The following is an 18567-nucleotide window of genomic DNA, read 5'->3' on the forward strand; positions in this document are numbered from 1 at the left end:
AGCAATAAACTGTTACAAGCTATCTCTGTGTGTGGCTGCCATGTCCTAACAGACCTGTTCCAGGTTTCAAGAGCTTCACACCAAATTCAAAGATATAGTCTCTACAAGGGTAGCTGAACAGAAGCTGGTGGAGAAACTGGAACAAAGCTACCACAAGCCCTAATAGATACGTGTCAGAACTATAAATAAAAACTAGTGTAATTAATTATTCATCAGAGACAATATACATGCTAGTGAATTCCAAAACCAGAACATCACCTAATCTTACACAACATGGTCAGTGATACGCTAGACCATGTTTTCAAAAACTTAAGGCAATAAGAAATTTGGGGTTCAATACCTCCCGGTAAGTGTATCGGCCATCCACTAATGTTGCTCCAACAAGCCCTCCTGGACCTGCCACAGACGCAGCCAAACGGTGGCATGATATCAAGCTTCCTGTCACCAACTTCACTATTTCAAAGTTTTTCTTTAAATCTTGAATGATGCTCTTGGAAAAAAAAAGAAAAAAAAAAAAAAAGAGAGAGAAAGAGGGTTTTTTTGAAGAAAATACACGAACAGGCACACACACACCAGTTTGCTCTTCTACAGACATGTGTGTCTCATCACAAGGAAGTTCCCCCCCACCAGAGTCAGCTGTATCCCTTGCAAGCATCCAAAGCCCCCTGATTAGTGTTTTCAGCATGTGCTGAAATACACGTGCTGCAGATTGCAAACCAAGTCCCACACTTTCAGTCAGCCACTGTATAACACATGTGACTTGCTGGTATTTTAGTCTGTTTTCCAAGAGTCAATTCAATTACAAAGCAGCTGATCTAAACATCAGCCATAGTACATTTCTTAACAGAGTTGTGCTTGTTAATTGTTCTACAAAAAGCTGGGAATAAATTAGTCCTGACACAGCAAACAGGTTTATATATATATACATGCACGCACAAGTGAACTGTACACAACACAGCATCTCTACTTGAACAGTCTGTTTATGCTACACCACTAAACTGTACTTGTCAAAGTGTTCTTTAATTTTTCCCCCCTCTCTTGCTTCTAAATTCAAGCTTCAGAAGTAGAGCCACACAGCCATAACAAGGGCTTCAAACATAATCTCAGCATATATTCTTACCTTGTCTTGTTTTTGGTAAGTTTGCTTAATAAATGAACGTGTGATTTCATGGAGCTGACGTAGTGCTGGCACCACCCACACAAACTGAGGATTATTGTGCTGGGACGACTAGTAGTAGGAAAGGTAAAGACAATTACACATGTGTACACGCTCAACAACAGATTAACTTTCCTCTTAGACTCCTAGAAGACTAACAATTTCTATTAATGCCGCTGTTGCGAAATGACAGCTGCTAGTTCTGAAGGCTTCAGTTACTTCTTCCTGGTCCCTTTCCAAACAAACTCAAGGTGCCTTCTTCACTTTCTGCAAGAAGTCCTTTGACGCGCACGTATGCCATTTTGCTATCCTTATTATTAAGCCCAAAGTGCCACCTCTTTGCTAGAAAACATGCAAATTAAGTAGACAAAAAGAACTCAGTTGCACCAGGGAGAGATGATAACCACCACCTTCCTCAATTATGGGAGATGAAGCAGGTCTGTTAGGGCATAAAAGGACAAACCCATTCAAATGATCTTACTTATTGCTAAAGCAAGAATAATAGAAAAAAGAATCTGAAATACTACTGAGGGTTAAGAGATGAGAAGAAATTTCTGATTGGTGCTGCAAGAAGCCCTCTGATAGGAAGCAAAGGATACTTAAGCTGCATTTTGGAAGAGATCCTACAAAGAATAACCCTCCTACCTCATTGTTAGAACTGCTCATCACTTTTCTGGGAGGCTTCATTTTCTGTAAAGTTTGACCACACAAACCAGTACTGAGGTTGCTTGTTCAAGGAAGTGATGTCTGGTTTAAATACTGACAACAACCAATACCACCTACACACTTACGGAGATTAAAGTAACCTGCCCGTAACACAGAGTGCGCTCTACTGAAGACTCCCTCATCTATCTGAGAATGCTGCCTTAATATTACATTCCCTCCCAGTTTAAGTCTTCATTTCCCCTAATAAAGGGAAATAAGAAAATGACCTATTTTTAGAAGTCTGATGTATGTTTACTCCAATCCCTTCTAGCCTACAGTTACAGCTTTCTGTTACTGTTTCCCACTGCAGCACCTCTGTCAAGGCCCTTGCCAGAATGTCGTTAAAAAGAATGCAAGAATAGGAAAGCACAAGAGAAGATTCAAAAGAAAAAAATGCAAGTTTTACAGACATCGAGAACCCAAAGTTTGAAATCCATACTCTCAAACACACGCACAAAAAAGGTGTTATCAGTCTCAAGAAGGAACATACAATGTCTCCTAAACAACTAAAATCCTCTACAGATGCTGCAACACAGACAAAACCTAATTTATCATGAAAGAAATAAAGAAAAAAGCTTGTAAGCTTTTCATTAATTTACAGTGTATTTCAGACTGAAAAAAAAAAAGACCAGAATATTCCTGCAGATCTCAAGAAAAACTGCCTGCTATGTGAACAGTGCAGAATATAATATATGCAGTCTTAAGCCATGCACATCTCTGCTGCTGCCAGGAAACATCACAGGCAGCTGCGGGAATGGCTTATGTTAGATGAAAAGAGTTTTAAGTATTTTATTAAAATACAAAACTACTAGGATTTAAATACTGATTTGCATTTTGAGACTTAATGGTCATGCCAGAACACATGCTTAACTCGAAACTAATCTAGGCTTTCACATGAAAGGGACAGTTAAAATACTGACATACCTTTATAGTGGTTCCATTTGCAAATTCTAACCTTGGGCCCATCCTGGTAGTTTCCCATAAACTGATCACTCCTTGTGCTGAAAATTTGCTTAAAACAAAGGCAAGAGACTTACTATGAGTCTCATGGTCAACAAACTGGCTCACACAAAGCCTACCCCTCTCAAGGACTCCCCAAGGTAAGAACTTACAGATGGGACACGCAATTTGTGCATCTTGAAAGAAAGGGCAACATCGAGGCTAGATAACATTTCATTTTGGAAAAGATAAAATAATAAACCAACCCTCTTAATATCCTCTATGCACTTGATGATGTAGCTCCTTTTGATTGCCTCTTTCACTGCATAGGCATCACTGAGGATTGTCAGATGTTCCTCCAAAGCCTGCTGAATAAGACTACATGGTAATGTTGGAAGATGAGCCAGCTCCCAAAGTACCTCCAAAACCTAGAAGAAGAAGTGCAAGACTAGTCAGGACCTAGGAAGTACAGAGACTAGCAACCCTATGCTTAATAAATAAACAAACACAAAAACCTGAAAATATTCACATGCCTTTCCAGTCGTTGTCTCCACCCGTGCTTCTCGACCAATGCGCCCTATCAGGCTCAACAGCTTCTGTCGCACTCTATCACTCTCTGTCTCCCAGCTCTGTATAGCAAAGAAATAACATCCACTATTAAAGCAGCAAGCACTGTCAGTCTCTTAACTCTCAAGTGTACACAAAAATATTATTTACAATTGTTTTACTGCAGGAAAAATAAAAATACAAACAAGCATGTTTCCACCATGCATACTTCCTTATTTTTGTTACCGGGAGTTACAGTACTGATTTGCCCAACTATTTCAAATATAAACCATAAGAGATTAAATATAATAATAAAATGCCACTTTAAGTACCTTAGCACTGTCTATATAACATACTTAAAATCTAAGTAAATTAGCAATACCGTAGCAGAAGAGGCTTTTGAGTTAACAAAAATAAAATCAGTATTAAAAGTGTTATTTTTATAGCCAATTTTATATTTATACAGAAAATACAAATGTATTCAAGGCATTTGCCTTTTGGTGGGCTGGATGCACAATCTCTTCCTAAGGAATGTAAATTGATGTGAAAACTTACCTTTTGGATTAGAACAAATAAATGATTGAGCTGATCAGAACTAAACTTCACAGCGGCTGCAGCAATAATGGTATGTATGTTTTCAATCACAGTGGAGGATTGTCCTGACTAAGAAGATGAGAAGAGGAAGAAAAACACAAAGGGGTAGGTCTTTGTCCCAAATGAGTTAAGAGAAAAATCTTCATGTAAGCATCATCCTACTGTTCATACTAATGAGAAAGAATAACAGCTTTTGACATGTTAGAAACACAAGGTAAGAGTAACTGTCCCAGCTCCTCATTTCACTACCAGAAAGGTCTTTGGAAGTAATTCTAAAGCAGGAAAGTACAAGTTAGCTTGCCATTATTAGAGCAGCTTCAAGGTGTTGCAGTGGCACATACCACTGGCTGTGGTGCCAGCAATGCAAACATCACCATTTTCATTGCTTGGTTAAGTTCATGTGTGAGGTGCTCCATCTCGGACACTCTTTAAGGCTTTTCTCAAAAGCAAACAATACAAAATCTTGTCCCACACTGATGGGAGCACCATGGGAATAACAGGCAGAAGGGGGTACGAAGTACTGCATTTTATTAAAGAATAAAAATGAGTGAGCCAGTCATATTTGAGCTCTACTAAGCATGCAAGACTTGCTACCATGCCCACACATACTACAGATCTGACAGCGTCTGATGGGTTTAGTCTAAAATTTCAACATTTGGACAGAGAAGAAAACCATTTCCTGCAGCAGAAGATTAAATTTCTGGTCAGAGCTTCCATGCCATTTGCATCAAGCAGTCAAACTACCTTTCCTACGCAGCAGTAAGTTAAGTACACATAAGGTGAATGTGAAAAGATGACTTGTCAGTCAATTGTATGTGTGTACAGGAAGCTAAACGGGAATACATCATTTGAACTCCCTCTCTTTAAAGTCACACTGTGAGCTGCATTCAAATTTATACTTCCAGCACAAAAATTAATATCCTTAGGCATGGTCTGTGGTCTAGACAAACACTCTATCACCTATTTCAGGCGGACAACCTCTTATTCCAAGTCAAATATTTTTGCAGCCCCTTAACACTTGTTGCAAAGAACTGAACTTCATCGTAAGATTTAAACAGCTGTGTTACAAGAAATTGCCAGAACATTTGATTTTAAATGGTAAAGAAGTAGAAGAATGCCTTTGCATTAACTATACTGTTAAAATCTCACCACCTCTACTCAGGAATAGAGATGCATACATTATTTTAAAAAAAAATCCCACCACTAGAATGTCTCCTTTTGTGAGACACTCTAAAAACGCCTGTCTAGTCTTGATTGCTTACCTGAATTCTCCAAATTTTAGTAAGCTCATCCAAAGATAATTTACTGCCTAGCAGTTCAATAATTCCCTTTATACGATCACAGTATTGTGCTTGGTCTATATTACCTACGAAACAAAGAAAAACAATTAAATTAAAATATTTTAATCAGTATTCAATACGATAAATGCCTAAGAATAAACAAGTTCTTTTAAAAGAAGGGAGAGGAACAAAGCTATCCTCATTTGCAAATTCTTTGTTACAGACAAATCTATCAGTCCAAAGAAAAAGAGCAAGGCTCTTTTTTTTTATTTTCTTTTACTTCATACATCTGTTAGCAGTTCACACCTATAGGACATTACTACTTGGAAACACCCCCCTCCCCTTTTCTCACTTTTCTAGAGGCTAACAATATACAAAGACAAACTGAGAGTAAAAACTCCAGGTACAGCAGAAGATACCTGCACAGATGTCAAATAGAGGATTAGATGATAGTAGCAGAATTTGCAGGGTTTTCCTTACCATTTTTAAGACAACAAAAACTTTGAAATCCTTTGTTCCATCAAAATGTATTGAAAGGGAGAAACGATATTTTAAGATTTAAGACATTCAAAGCACATGCCAGAAGTCTCTGTGAAAGCACTTACCTTCCAGAGCAATTGACAGGACAGAATTTTCTACCAGCCAGTTTAGCAATCTGTCTGTATCTATTGCATTCTTCACTGACTTGGATACAGTGCTGTCTTCTATTAATTTTGTTACCTAGAAATTGCAAAACCTGAGATTCTAACACCGATTCCCACATGCATTATGTATACAAACAATGAAATCTATTCAAAAGGCTTACCCCAAAGCTTAAGTGTGAATCCTGAAATATCCTAAGAACAGGAATTGTTAGAAGGGTTTTTATGTGGTTGGGTTTGGGGGGAGTTTTTTGGCTGTTTTGGGGGATTGTTTTGTTTTATTTGTTTGGTCAGTTTGTTTTGTTTAATAAGCTGTTTAAAGGCAACCAGAAACACTTCCTTGCCATCACTGTCTGGTTTGGTAGATTCTTATTCTCAGTTTGACACAGAAATGCTGGCCTGTGCTACCAGGTATATTTCTGCAGATATACCAGAAGTAGGTTACGTCAGGCTTCTGCTTGTTACACTCAAATCAAGTGTCCTATTTTTTATCCAATACAGAACCAATATAGGCTCCTTACTCTAGGGAGAAAGAGTACATTTCTGCTAAAGCCTTCAAAAGCCGCACTTTAGAAACTTCACCAAGGATACACAGCATTTATGATTAAAACCCAATTTTACCATTTAAAAAAGAAGGGAAAAGCAAAAAAAGGGACTCTAAAAAACCTTATAATGCCTGCGTACTAAAAAAAAAAAAAAAGCACACATTTTTTAAGGACACTTAAATTGTACAAGTTTTGGAAGGAAGAGATGAACAGCTCTATACTTAAACCACAACTCCCATCAAAAATAAACTGTTTTCTTCTTCTACTTAGATGTAAGATTCTAGCACAAAGAGCCCTAGTCCATAAACTCCAGCTCTTAGGTGCTACTACAGTGTCCATATACAAGCATAATAAGAAATTACAATCACATAGTGTAATGACGTGATATAACTGGACCAAGACACCCGTCTAGGATTAAGTCCCATTTGCTCCCTCTCCCCCTACTTTCCTCTCAATGAGAGGAGGAGGGAAAAGGGATATCCCATAGAACACTCTGAATTAGCAAGGTTATCTCAAAAGTGAATATTCAGCGAATAGCACAGACCACTGCTTGTAATTCTAAGAACTGTAATTTCAGATTGATAAGGTTCAGACTATGTCTAGCTGTTCTTTAACGGGGAGGCCACAGTCCTTGCAGTGGCTACTGATATTACAAACAATTCCTGTCATATTGACTTGTTCTGGTATTTATCACGAACTCAGCTTTTGCTAAGGCAACATCATTTGTAAGGAGATACCACAACATCTTTTTTTAAGGTTGTGGTTTCAATGGCTTATTAACAACCCATCCCACCTACACCCATGCCCATGTGCACGCGAACACACACACACACACACAAAAGGCAAACCTACTTCTTTGAGGGAATTCATTTTTGCACTGAAGTGTGGAGATTTTAACATGCGCAACAGAATGTCCAGCCGTAAGTCATCTACTGCAGTTACCAGATCAGGTTGGAAGCGCATACACAGCAGTTTGATACCAGACAACAGCTCAGGGATACTGACTAGTCTCTGTTTAAAACAAAACCAAAACATAACAAAAAACCAAACCAAAACAAAAAGGACAAACATAGGCATTGCTATTTTTGCTATTCTGTTTCAGACTTCAATGATTCACAAAGAGTAGGTTTAGTGACCCAATACAGACTCTTTAATCTATGAAATGCAGCACCATGTACATCTGCAAGTATTACCTGTACACTAGAAATTTTAAGACAACAAAATCTTTATTTAAAGTGGACTCTCTGTCTACTACAGATTTGGTACACTACACTGCTCCTCTGTAGTTATACAACCTATGCAGACTATCCAGTTTACAATTAACAATTTAAGTCTAAGTAAAAAGTCAACACTCAAAGTTATTGGAACTGAATGCCAAATTCAGAGTAATACAGGGAGTAGTCACAAGTTACACATTTTATCAACAATTACCAAATTCTCAGAAGCAAACAGCTAACGCAACAGTCATATGCACACGAGTTACATGAATTTAACAGACTCCAAGACAGTAAGCATCTTCAAGTCTGAGAAGTCAGCATTCAGCATGCTGCAGAAGGGACTGACAAAAACATGTCTGATAGCAACAGCAGCAAAATATTTTACAAAGGGTCATAATACCAGATAGCTACTGAAAAGGGTATTGAAAATAATTGGGTAAATTTATTTTTTTCTATGTCATTCAGTCAGAATTCAGAACAGGCTGCATTTTGGCCACTGGAAATAAAGCTGCTGTTCTAGTCTAGGCTGCCAGCATTTCCAACATACACAGTAAGTTCTTCCTAAATATTAATATGCAAAACATTACCTTGTCTTTCAAGTCCTTCTCTTCTACATTCTGTACATATTTAATCATTTTATGAATGACTGGATCCAGCATGGGCTAAAGAATGTGAGAAAAGGCATGCCAATCATTTTATGTTTCCTGAAACCATTTACATTACTCAGAAGATCTGGCTGCAGTAAAGCCAAATACTTAGTTGAAAATTCACAATTATCTTAGACATAAAGCAACACCTACAACGTACATAAAACTATCTGGCCAGGTATGTCCAGAAAAACAAATAATTAAGAGTAAGAAGCCATTTCAAACCACCATAATACAGATTTGCAAAAACCCAGAAACTGACCTTTCAAAATGCATCAGTTACTACATGCATACACCTCTCTGACTGCCAGTGGCTTCTGAACTACCTCCTCTTCAAATAAATATTTTCAGTCACTTAATTTGATAGTTTGTTAGTGAGTGCAGATGTGAAGCCAGAAGTGCATTTGCATGTACAAATATGTCACAGTGAGTTTTTTCCCCCACAATTTTTCCAGTGTAAACTCCCATGTCTATGTGCTTGATCTCGGCCAGGAAGTTAAACTAAAACCCAAATCCATCCATCAGGCTAAATTCTTTTCCCATATGCTTCACATTGATGAAGCTTACTAATGGCAGTGGCAAAACTTCTCACTCTTGCAGATGCAGATACATGACTACAGATCACTGTGCTTAGAGAATTAATCTGAGCCCTCTATCCATCACCCTCAGGATGCTCAAAATGGTTCTTTTACTTTATGCAACGTGTTTTGAAGGTTTTTTGAGTTAGTCACCAGTTTCACACCAACACAGTTGTAAACTAATTTTCAGACCCCTGATAACTCATTACAAAGGCATTTTACCTGTACTACAGAAGAGTTAAGATATTCTGCACAAACTCCAAATGGCTGTACTAATGCAGAGATTGCCTGAAAGAAATACAGCAAGTATTTAGGTGCACATAAGAGATCTTTTCAGAGCTAGTGATCTATACCTTAAAAAGAAAATGAAGGTGAATAATTACTATTTATCTCATACAACAGTTTCCAGTCATTTGCTACAAATTTGTTTTGGTGTGCAAGTCCTTTATAATAACACATGGTTCAGGAAAGAGATTTATTTACTCTACAACATACAGTACGTGTTATATATTTTTGCTTGAAATCAAAAATGCCTTCCCAGTTTTCACTAATCTTGGTCCTCTCATCATTCTGTTCAGTCTTCTCTGATTTTGTTTCAATAACAGAAATAAACAGATGGAAAGAGACACATCACATTTTGGTTGCTTTCTACAGCAATGAGAAGTGTGATTACAAGACTTAAGGTTAAAGCCGTATGACAAATTTATCTCCCAATGCATTAAGTGGGAGAAAGCTTTTGTAAAGGTGTCATATACATGTCAAGATCACTTCAATGCGTGATTTTCAAGTTATATCTATACAAGAAATTAAATGCATAAAGGCATCTGTTTGCCAATAAACAGCTTCAGAATTGGTTTCTTCTCACACTGGATCAGAATTGTGAAATTGAGCGTGCACCACTGCAATCAAAGGCCTAAATTAAGTGATGCTGATCCAGACTTCCTCCCTAAGCAAGAAGTTATAAATCATTAAACGAAGTCCAAGTTTCTATTGCAGGATCAGGATTTAAATCGAGTTTCCTTATTCTTATGTCATGTTCATATATGAACCTTATCTCTTCATAAAACAGCAAATATCAATACTCCAATAAAAGAAGTTGAATTCTCTCCAAATGGTGTTTCACTGAAAGGCTGATTTTATACTGGGGTAAAAGATTCCAAATGACATAGTTTTCTCTTAGCCTCCCTGCTCTTCAAAGCTTGAAAGATTCTGAAGGTTAGGAAGCTAAAAGTTAACAAGTTAGGCTTCATGAAAAAATAGTTTAGCACTGTTGAACCAGTTAGTTTTTAGACACAGCTCTTGAGAAGTTGCTTAGGATTAGACAGTGTCTGTCTTCCTAAGGATTTTTTTCTTAAACGATGACTTCATAATAAATGACAGAAGTCAATTCACTTGCAGCTAAATGCAGCTACAGCTGAAGTAAACAGAAAGCCAGGGACATACCGGTGAATATACAGTGAAACTAGATTGACTGATGTCTAACTGGAAGGCTGATTTGTTAGCCAGAAAGGTACACTAACCCTTCCTCTTTTCTGTGATGTCTCAGAAGCTCTTTAGTCGGGATTCTTATGCCCAACCTCATTTGACATCCAGTCTGACAGTACTTCCCCCGGGCTCTGTGCGAGTGTTGCTCCGGTACCAAAGGCAAGGTAAGAGCACTGCCAAAAGGGATGCTACTGGTTCTATATGAAGCATGTTACGGAAAGGGAGAAGTCTCGTTACAAAACGTGAACTTACCCCAAGTTCAATATCTTCTGAGTTGAGTTTGGACTGAATTGCTGAAAATCCACCCAATTCTGCAAACTGAAATAAAATACCCAGTATTATAATCTGTGAACTACAGTATTTTATGTTTTCAGTAAGCTACTGGAGAAAATACTCCATGGACAGTTCCTGGGATGCCAACAAGTATCCTTTACCGTGGAATATGACATTCCACATAAGCTTTAGATTTTCACAGGAATTCAGGGGCACACTGGGGAATGCAATGCAATTATATCTGGTACTAGTTTAAACATCAAGCTAGAAACTACCTTGGGTAAAAATGGATATAGGGAATAAAGTCAGACCACATATAGCAACAGATCCCTTGTGTGGCACATCAGACTGGGAAACAGCACCGCAACCTAGGCTGAGCTCTCAACTTCCTCTAGTCTTAGCTATCACGTTAGAATAAAGGTGTTCAAGGAAGAAGGCAGCAACTCAACAAGGTGTATTTAGCCAAGCCCCTTCCCTGTATGTAGGATTAAAACATTAAGCTATTCTTTTCGGTGGTTGTCAGAAAACTGAAGAGTGGAAAAACAAGTTGGGGGGTGGAGGGAAGAAGAAATTATCTCTAAAGATCAATGAATTCAAGGGACAAATAACAATTTTGCTTGGTTTACATTTACCTACCCTGTTTACCAGATCCACCAGCCACCCATGAGGTTCCTTGAACAATTAAAACATTAACAAATTAGTAGCAGCAACATCAACGTTAAACAGCTGTCTTCTGAAACAGATTTGGACAGACACATTCATCCCATTAACCCACACCTCAAATGCATGCGCTAATATTTCAAAGAAAACAGCCATGTGTTTGTAACAGCTCCTTTACTAAGCATGTAGCTGGAGCTCTGGTTGGTTCTCATTAGCATCATCCTTTTTTGGACTCTGCTTGACATCACTGACCATGTGCTGTGGCAACAGTATGCACTGTGGCTGCTGACTCACAAGCAACTATATTTATAGCACATTAGCTGCGTGGAACATTACTAAAGAACATTTCACAAAGCAGCAGATACAGAATTTTCTTTCTATGACCACTAAGTTGTGTCCTGAAGGACAAATCAACTCAACCAATCTTTTTCAGACCTACCCATCTGGAGCAACTGCAACAAGACAGTGCAAACCTCAAAAACTGCCTCCTTGCCTGTGTGTCTGACTTGAAGATATCCTTATCCTTGGCTGTCAAAAAAGCATAAATTCTCTGCTAGAACTGTACTGAGTTACCCTGGTCATTTCACACTCAACAGCCAAACAACTGTCAGTTTTTAGATACAACAGATCTACCATTCTGATTGTTGTGATACTTTAGACATGGAAGTACACCACTTTCTAATTCCAGCCTCTAATAGAGAACTGGGACAATTTGAGAGGACAAATCCATTTCTACAGACCAACATATATTAAAGATCTATTTGCTGTAATTCTTGGCGACACATTTACCTTTCTTCTGTTCTAAATACCTACTAATCATACAATCTTTTCTGAAACAAACACATCTACCCTAAAAAGAGGTTTTAGGGTACAGCCACGCTCACCTTCTGAAAAGTGGAGATGGGTGAGACAGCATGCATGTTTCCCTCCCCGAAGACTTCTGCCCAGTTTCTCTGGCATACCTTCATTCGATTCTTGAAATGATATTCGTTGTCGGGGTTAAATGCCTTGAAAGAAAAGCCCATAGCAATGAACAGCATGGCTAATGCCAGTCTCAGAACTTGGTATTATTTGATTTTTTCAGTTGAGCATTCTCCTGGTTGACAGTTAAAAGATCTAGCAAAAAATAAAGTTCAACAGAAGACTCCTGCCTCTCAGTTCTCACTGTATAAAGCATTCTGAAGCTTCCATTCTGTATAGACAATACCCAATACCCATGTAATCCAGAAAAGGGGGAGATGAACTCAAAGTAGCAGTTTTAAAAAATAAACTGTGAAGTGACAGCACATGTAATTTTTTTTTTTTAAAGTGTTAGTTTTCAGAAGTTTTGAACATCACTCACCCCTTTATGATTTGCACACTGGATGTTAACAAACTGCAGCAACAATGGCTGCAGATTTTAACACAATACACTAGAACTTAAATAGAAAAAGCATCAGCAGCCTAAATAGGAAATGCCAAATACCCAAATATTAGAAACTGCATCGTAAAGTCAAATACCATTGTAAGTACACTGAGCAGGCCCACAGGAATAGGATCTTGTTTTACTCTTTCTGCAACCAGGTCCACTAGCAACATAAGCATGTTGTATATTCCTTCATGGATTTCAGTTCCCCATTTGTGAACAGCACTGGATGTCAACAGCTAAAAAAAAAAAAAAATAATAAAAAGTAGTATTTTGAAGTTTAAGCACGATCACAAAACATGAGAAATTTATCAACCCCTGAGACTGTTTTCAGAGCAAATGTTTCCTTAGAGTGTACTAATCACTGTCTGGCATGTTTACCAGATGCTCTCCCTGCACTAAAGGCTTAAGAATTAATTAAATTTGTAATTTCACTGAAGAACACCTTACATTTTATTTTCTGTTATAAGCCGTGATTTATCAAAGCAAACTGTTTTCCATTCCCATGCACTAGTAAAGACTGTAACCTTTGCAAAGAACAACTAATATGAAACTAATTTGTTTGCAGATTGAACACACAGGTACTAAATCTTCAAGTAGGTGTATCACAAAGCTGCACTGATTCAGCTGTAATAACCATTTACCAATTCACACTTTTCAAGCCATTTCTACTGGAAAACAAAAAACATGTGCTGTGAAGAGAGAGGTATTTAATGCTGCTTTCCCACCTACATGTGGGACATGTGGAAACATTTAAAGAACCTTTATCTTTAAATCTAGTCTGTTGTAGTTTATAAAGGACATTAATCTTCCATCTGCAAATTTAATTTAATTTCTGCTAGCTGTGTCTGAACATCAGCAGTTAAAAAGCTTAATACTTTAAATAAAATTAAGTTTTGTACTGTAGAGTTTCTTGCAAATATTTCAGCTAGTTGTAAATTCAGAACATTCTAAATTTTAGATTTCTACAGATCATCCTTCTGGAGGAGCAATCTACACTATTTAACATGCAAAAAATATCAAGTGCTTTAAAAGCACTGTATGTACTTTAACAGCTAAATGGAAAAAGAATTTTTTCCTTAAGTTTCTATATTCCTTAAATATACTTACAATCTCACTATTTTAAGATTAGGACTGAGTAACTTTTTAAAAGGTGTATATATGTCATTATTCATATCATTTAAACCCTGAGCAAGAAATTCAGGCAGTTTTCAAAATGGAATAGCGGGAAATAAATTGGTTTTAGGGAGCTCTGTAGAGAAAACTCACAACAACCCAGAGAAGGACAGCCAAAGGCACGTTGGGCATTAAACACTGAGGGGAAATACAAATTCTAAACAGATAGTGAAAAGAGGTAAGAAAGAATTTAACAGCCTTCCAAAGAAGCAGCAGCAAAAAAAATAGTTAAAAGAAATCTGATTTTGAACTTGCTAATGGCTGTATCCAAGGGTCTTTAAACCTGTCTTTAGGCTTCACTAATTACTACAGAGCTCTTAATTTAAAGTGGGTACAAAAAAAAAAGAATACAAAAGCTGCATGCCAGAATTGGCCAGAGTTGCAGAGCTGGGCCTTTGTATGATTTTAATCTCAGTCTATGTATGATATTAATCTAGAAAAATAACTTGAGTATGATTTTAATCTATTAATACACTCACTAGTTACCATAGTTTCTGAAGTCTGGATTACAAGACACTATTTTCACCATGAACACCACAAAGGAACACTGAATTGGCCTACTGCATGTACTTACCTTTTTAAATGCTTCAGGCATGCATCTGTCCATAAATCTTTTGCAGTTCTCATCAGAATCAGAAAGACCTTTAGAGAAAGGAGAGTAATTTTTTTTAGAAAAGTATTTTTTAAAAAATATTTTCAAAGATTACCTCAGGGAGCTCTTTGCAAGTTTTTGGGAACACCAATCAAAACCAGCAGTAATAAAGTGCTACTGTTTATTTGTAAATAGCATGCTTTTTCAGGCACAAAATGTGAGTCAAGACAACCTGCCTTCTAGAATTAAGAAGTTTCCCAATGTTCCACCTTATACAACTTATTCAAGCATTATTAGCACTGTAAGCATTTCTCCCTTCAAAGTTTACTACTTATACCAACTTCAGATCATTGCTGATGCTTCACAGCCTCCACCCAAAACCAAATCCAAGTACAGCTTTTTAACACAGGTTAGAAACAAAGGAGCAACCCAGAACAACCTAACAACTTCCATTTTTTCCAACAGATTATAATATCCCTTTAGTCTGCCATCAGGCATGATGGAAAAGCTGTCTTGCATTCATTATATACCAGTTGTTGGGCACGATGCCTCCATAACACTATTAACCCCAGCCAAATACTGAATACAGAAAAGTCAAATTCAGGTCTAATGCAGTATAAGCATTTCACTGGGGAAAAACAACCAGTTATACAAGCATGCTACAGCATGGATTTAGATGACAGCTTGTTTTTACTAATGGAAAATAACAAGCACAATGAGAAAAACTGTCAGTAATTCAGCTCTGAAAAACCGTAATTCCTACAATCAGTAGAACATAAAGAAACATGTGCTCCACTTTTTTAAAAAGCTTAAGTAAACAAATTACTTTAGAGGAAAAAAAAAGATACCAACATTCTTTTTAGAGCATTGGGCAGAATATTCAATGTTAAACCACTTTCACAGAGATGTGATCATTCTGCATGGTGCTAAGTAAACAACTGCAAGATTCATATGAAAGAGATAACCGCCCATCATAATGTCTATGAAATCCTTTGAACAGATAATCCTTGTACTTCTAGAAAAAGAACTTACCTAGTCTTGCTAGGTAGGTGGATGCAATTAGGCACTTGCCTAGAGATTCTTCCCGCTTATAGGGTATGGACCAGTGATCTGTTAAAACTCTGCTCTCCAGTTCATACAAGTTAGTTGTTGGAAACTCAATACCTTCACCAGAGCAATTTCCATTTTCATCATTTTTCTGTGAATAAAAAGGAAGTTCAAGCAAAACAATTTTTATCTCTATCCTAGACACTTTAAAGGATTTAGTACCTTCAGAAAAAGCAGCTGTGCTTGTAACAAGCATGTCAAATTCTCAACAACCCTGAGGCTGCTTGTGTTTTTCAAAGCAGAACTTAGTATTTCCATTTCAATTGAAGGGATTACATACCTTTATGTATTTCATGTAGGTGATAACTACCATGTTTACATAACTAATTGCTAACTAATTGCCTATCTAAGTGGCAAATCTTGTTCCTTAGCATGTCAGATCCTACAGCCAAGTGATAAGCACTTCCAGCCCCTGTGAGACTGTAGGGTACAAAACTCGATCTTCATAGAACTGCATATTAATCCTCTGTTCAACAACTGCTGTAGAATTTATTCTAAGGGGGGGCAATTTCATCATCCTCTCACCTTATCACGTTAAGAAACACAAGACACTAATTCAGTACCTCAGGATTATTTTGTTTTTACTAGCTAATTCTCTATAAAGAAAAATATATCTCTCAAATATAGTTGCCCAACAAGAAACTACAATCATCCTTCTCTTGAAGTCAAAATGAGTTACTGGAAAATATTCTGGAAGGCAAACAGGGAAAAAGCTAGCACATGTCCACAGCTAAGCTTTCAAGGCTTCCTTGCTAGTGCCACTAGCTATTTCTGTGTACAGGCAGAACACAGAATTAGTCCCACGTTCCTTGCCAAGTGCCATATGAGGTAACTGCCTCAGCAGTACCAAATGAAAGAGTAAACAAGTGATCCATTTGTTTTCTTTTGTTTATTTTTTAACCTCACATAGACACCAGCTACCCAATGTGTCAACGAGTTCACATGGACTAACTTTCCCTGCCTTCACATGAGCAGACAACTCAAGCAGGGGAAAGGGCAGTGTTGGGATCAGGCCAGGCAGCAACCAGGACCAACTGTCAGAGGCAAACACAAGTGCAGCATGGTAACAAGGTCCCCCTGAGAGAGAAGACAGAGACATGTAGGGAGGAAGGGCAAGTAGGAAACACGTACAAGAGTGTGTGTGTGGGGGAAACCAAACCAGGGTCAGGAACAGAAAAGGAACAAACAGAAAGGAATAAACCAAAAGAAAGACCTGAACTCAGGAGGGTATGGTATACAAAGAATTAAATAAACGCATGCAGACAAGTGTGCTTCCAGCTCTCTCACTACACTTGCTATTTGCAGGATTAGACCTGTTTATTAAAAAATAAATGTGTCATATTCACTTCCATAATGGCTCAAAAATATTAAGCCAAGGAAACAGCAATTGTACAGAGCGTACCCTTTAAAGTTCAATGGTGCAGGTGAAAATAGCAAACAGTGGCTGGACTTACTAAATGTTCTGGAAAGCAGCAGTAAAGTTTATAGGAATGGAACCAAAATAGTGCTCAGAAAAAAACCCAACATGTCAGTGTTTGGGAAGTAAGGTGCTACCTTTCCCCAAACCTCCACCACACATTCAGTCCTAAGTCTGCCATTATGGGAAGTTGTACTTTAACTGACCTGAATATCAAATTCTGAAACTGTTGTCATTTGATCCAGTACTGTGCATGGAAGTCTAATGTAATTAGCAAACCATGCCCTGTTTAAATACTTCAAGTTTTGGAGAAGATATGCCTAAAGGTTTAAATGAAAAGACACCGAAAGCAAAAGTTTTCTAGGAAATATCCTGTTGTACTAAGTAAACAAACAACAGTTAGGTTCACAACTTTTGTAAAGCACACCCATCCAGAACACAAAACCACTTCCTGTGGAAAATAAGTGTGCAGTTACAAAGAAAACCCTTACAGCAAGAGTACAGGATACAGTGATTAGTCTAATAAAGGTAGGAGTACAATATAAACACCCAACTGCTACCTGTTCAGCAATTTCAGTTCAGCCCAGACTTGTAGCAAAGGAAAGCAACATTGCAACAGATGATTACAGTAACTGAGCTACCCTCGCTCCATTCCTTGGAGGAAACTGTCCGTGTTCAATAAAAGTAGTGTTAGCAACGGAGAGTTTCAAGAGGTGCCGTCTAATAGCAGCGCAGACCTTAAACTGCTGCTGAAAAGCTCCACTTGTTCTGCTTCCCCATCTGCATCTAAGCAACGCTGCTCTTTATTTACTTCTTTTGACACAAGCGATTGCCAGTATCTGTAACACAGAAATTCGTAAGGGAAGAGTGAAGTAACATATGTTCTTCACTGTACATTTAGCTTCCACAAATAAGGCATTATATTAAATTGCACTAAGGACACGTCTGGCCTGTTGCTGGATGGCATCTACCAACAATGTAGTGAAAAGATTTTTTTAAAAATTATTTTTTTCGTTACACAAGAAATAACAATGGGTGCAGTACTGGGAATACTGCCCTAGTAACAATGGGAACTGTTTGCACTGAAGGAGCGTATCTTTGGTACATAGCACTAGAGACAGCAAGTCTTCTTGCTCGTCAGTTTTCTGCTACTGAAACCCTGCCCAGAAAGTACCAAATTAAATTATTTATTAATTTTAGAACTATCACAGCTACAGTGAAGCCTGCAACAGTCTCAAATAAATGCCCAGGTAGTTTAAAACTCAAATTCCCCTTCAAACATTTACTAAATTTAATACCCTGCATTTCTTGGAGACTACTGCTATGCTCAGTTTGTATTACTGCAGAATGAGTCTTGTTTCTTAGAATATACCTAGTATGAGTAACAGTCTCTTTAAAGACTTATTGCTGCTCTTTTATAATTAGTGTCCTTCTGTGCAAGAAAAAACCCAAACTGCCCACCATCCAATTTTTAAATTGATTTGTTTATTGCTCTTTAAAGCGAGGGGTTTATTAACAGCAGCTAGCAGCTGTAGCAAGGTGCAATGTCAGCTCAGCTCTTGCACAATTTTGCATTGGCTCACTAACCCACACGGGCTGCAGAA

The 18567-nt window shown here is 37.7% G+C and overlaps 1 protein-coding gene across 1 annotated transcript in view; it reads right to left on the minus strand.

The window, feature by feature from the left end:
* The window catches only part of USP24 (ubiquitin specific peptidase 24), a 65898-nt gene that overhangs the window by 37700 nt on the left and 9631 nt on the right, over nt 1–18567 (minus strand). The window contains exons 2-18 of the mRNA XM_055815001.1: nt 15472–15637; nt 14422–14489; nt 12767–12910; nt 12151–12273; nt 11243–11278; nt 10586–10651; nt 9071–9136; nt 8211–8285; nt 7259–7417; nt 5826–5940; nt 5203–5306; nt 3902–4009; nt 3334–3429; nt 3067–3228; nt 1802–1846; nt 1121–1228; nt 341–490 (exon numbers count right to left, since the gene is read on the minus strand). Coding sequence (XP_055670976.1) covers nt 341–490; nt 1121–1228; nt 1802–1846; nt 3067–3228; nt 3334–3429; nt 3902–4009; nt 5203–5306; nt 5826–5940; nt 7259–7417; nt 8211–8285; nt 9071–9136; nt 10586–10651; nt 11243–11278; nt 12151–12273; nt 12767–12910; nt 14422–14489; nt 15472–15637 — 1791 coding nt within the window. The remainder of the gene's footprint in view (nt 1–340; nt 491–1120; nt 1229–1801; nt 1847–3066; nt 3229–3333; nt 3430–3901; nt 4010–5202; nt 5307–5825; nt 5941–7258; nt 7418–8210; nt 8286–9070; nt 9137–10585; nt 10652–11242; nt 11279–12150; nt 12274–12766; nt 12911–14421; nt 14490–15471; nt 15638–18567) is intronic.

Source organism: Falco peregrinus, chromosome 10 (assembly GCF_023634155.1).
Source record: "Falco peregrinus isolate bFalPer1 chromosome 10, bFalPer1.pri, whole genome shotgun sequence".
Lineage (NCBI taxonomy): Eukaryota > Metazoa > Chordata > Aves > Falconiformes > Falconidae > Falco > Falco peregrinus.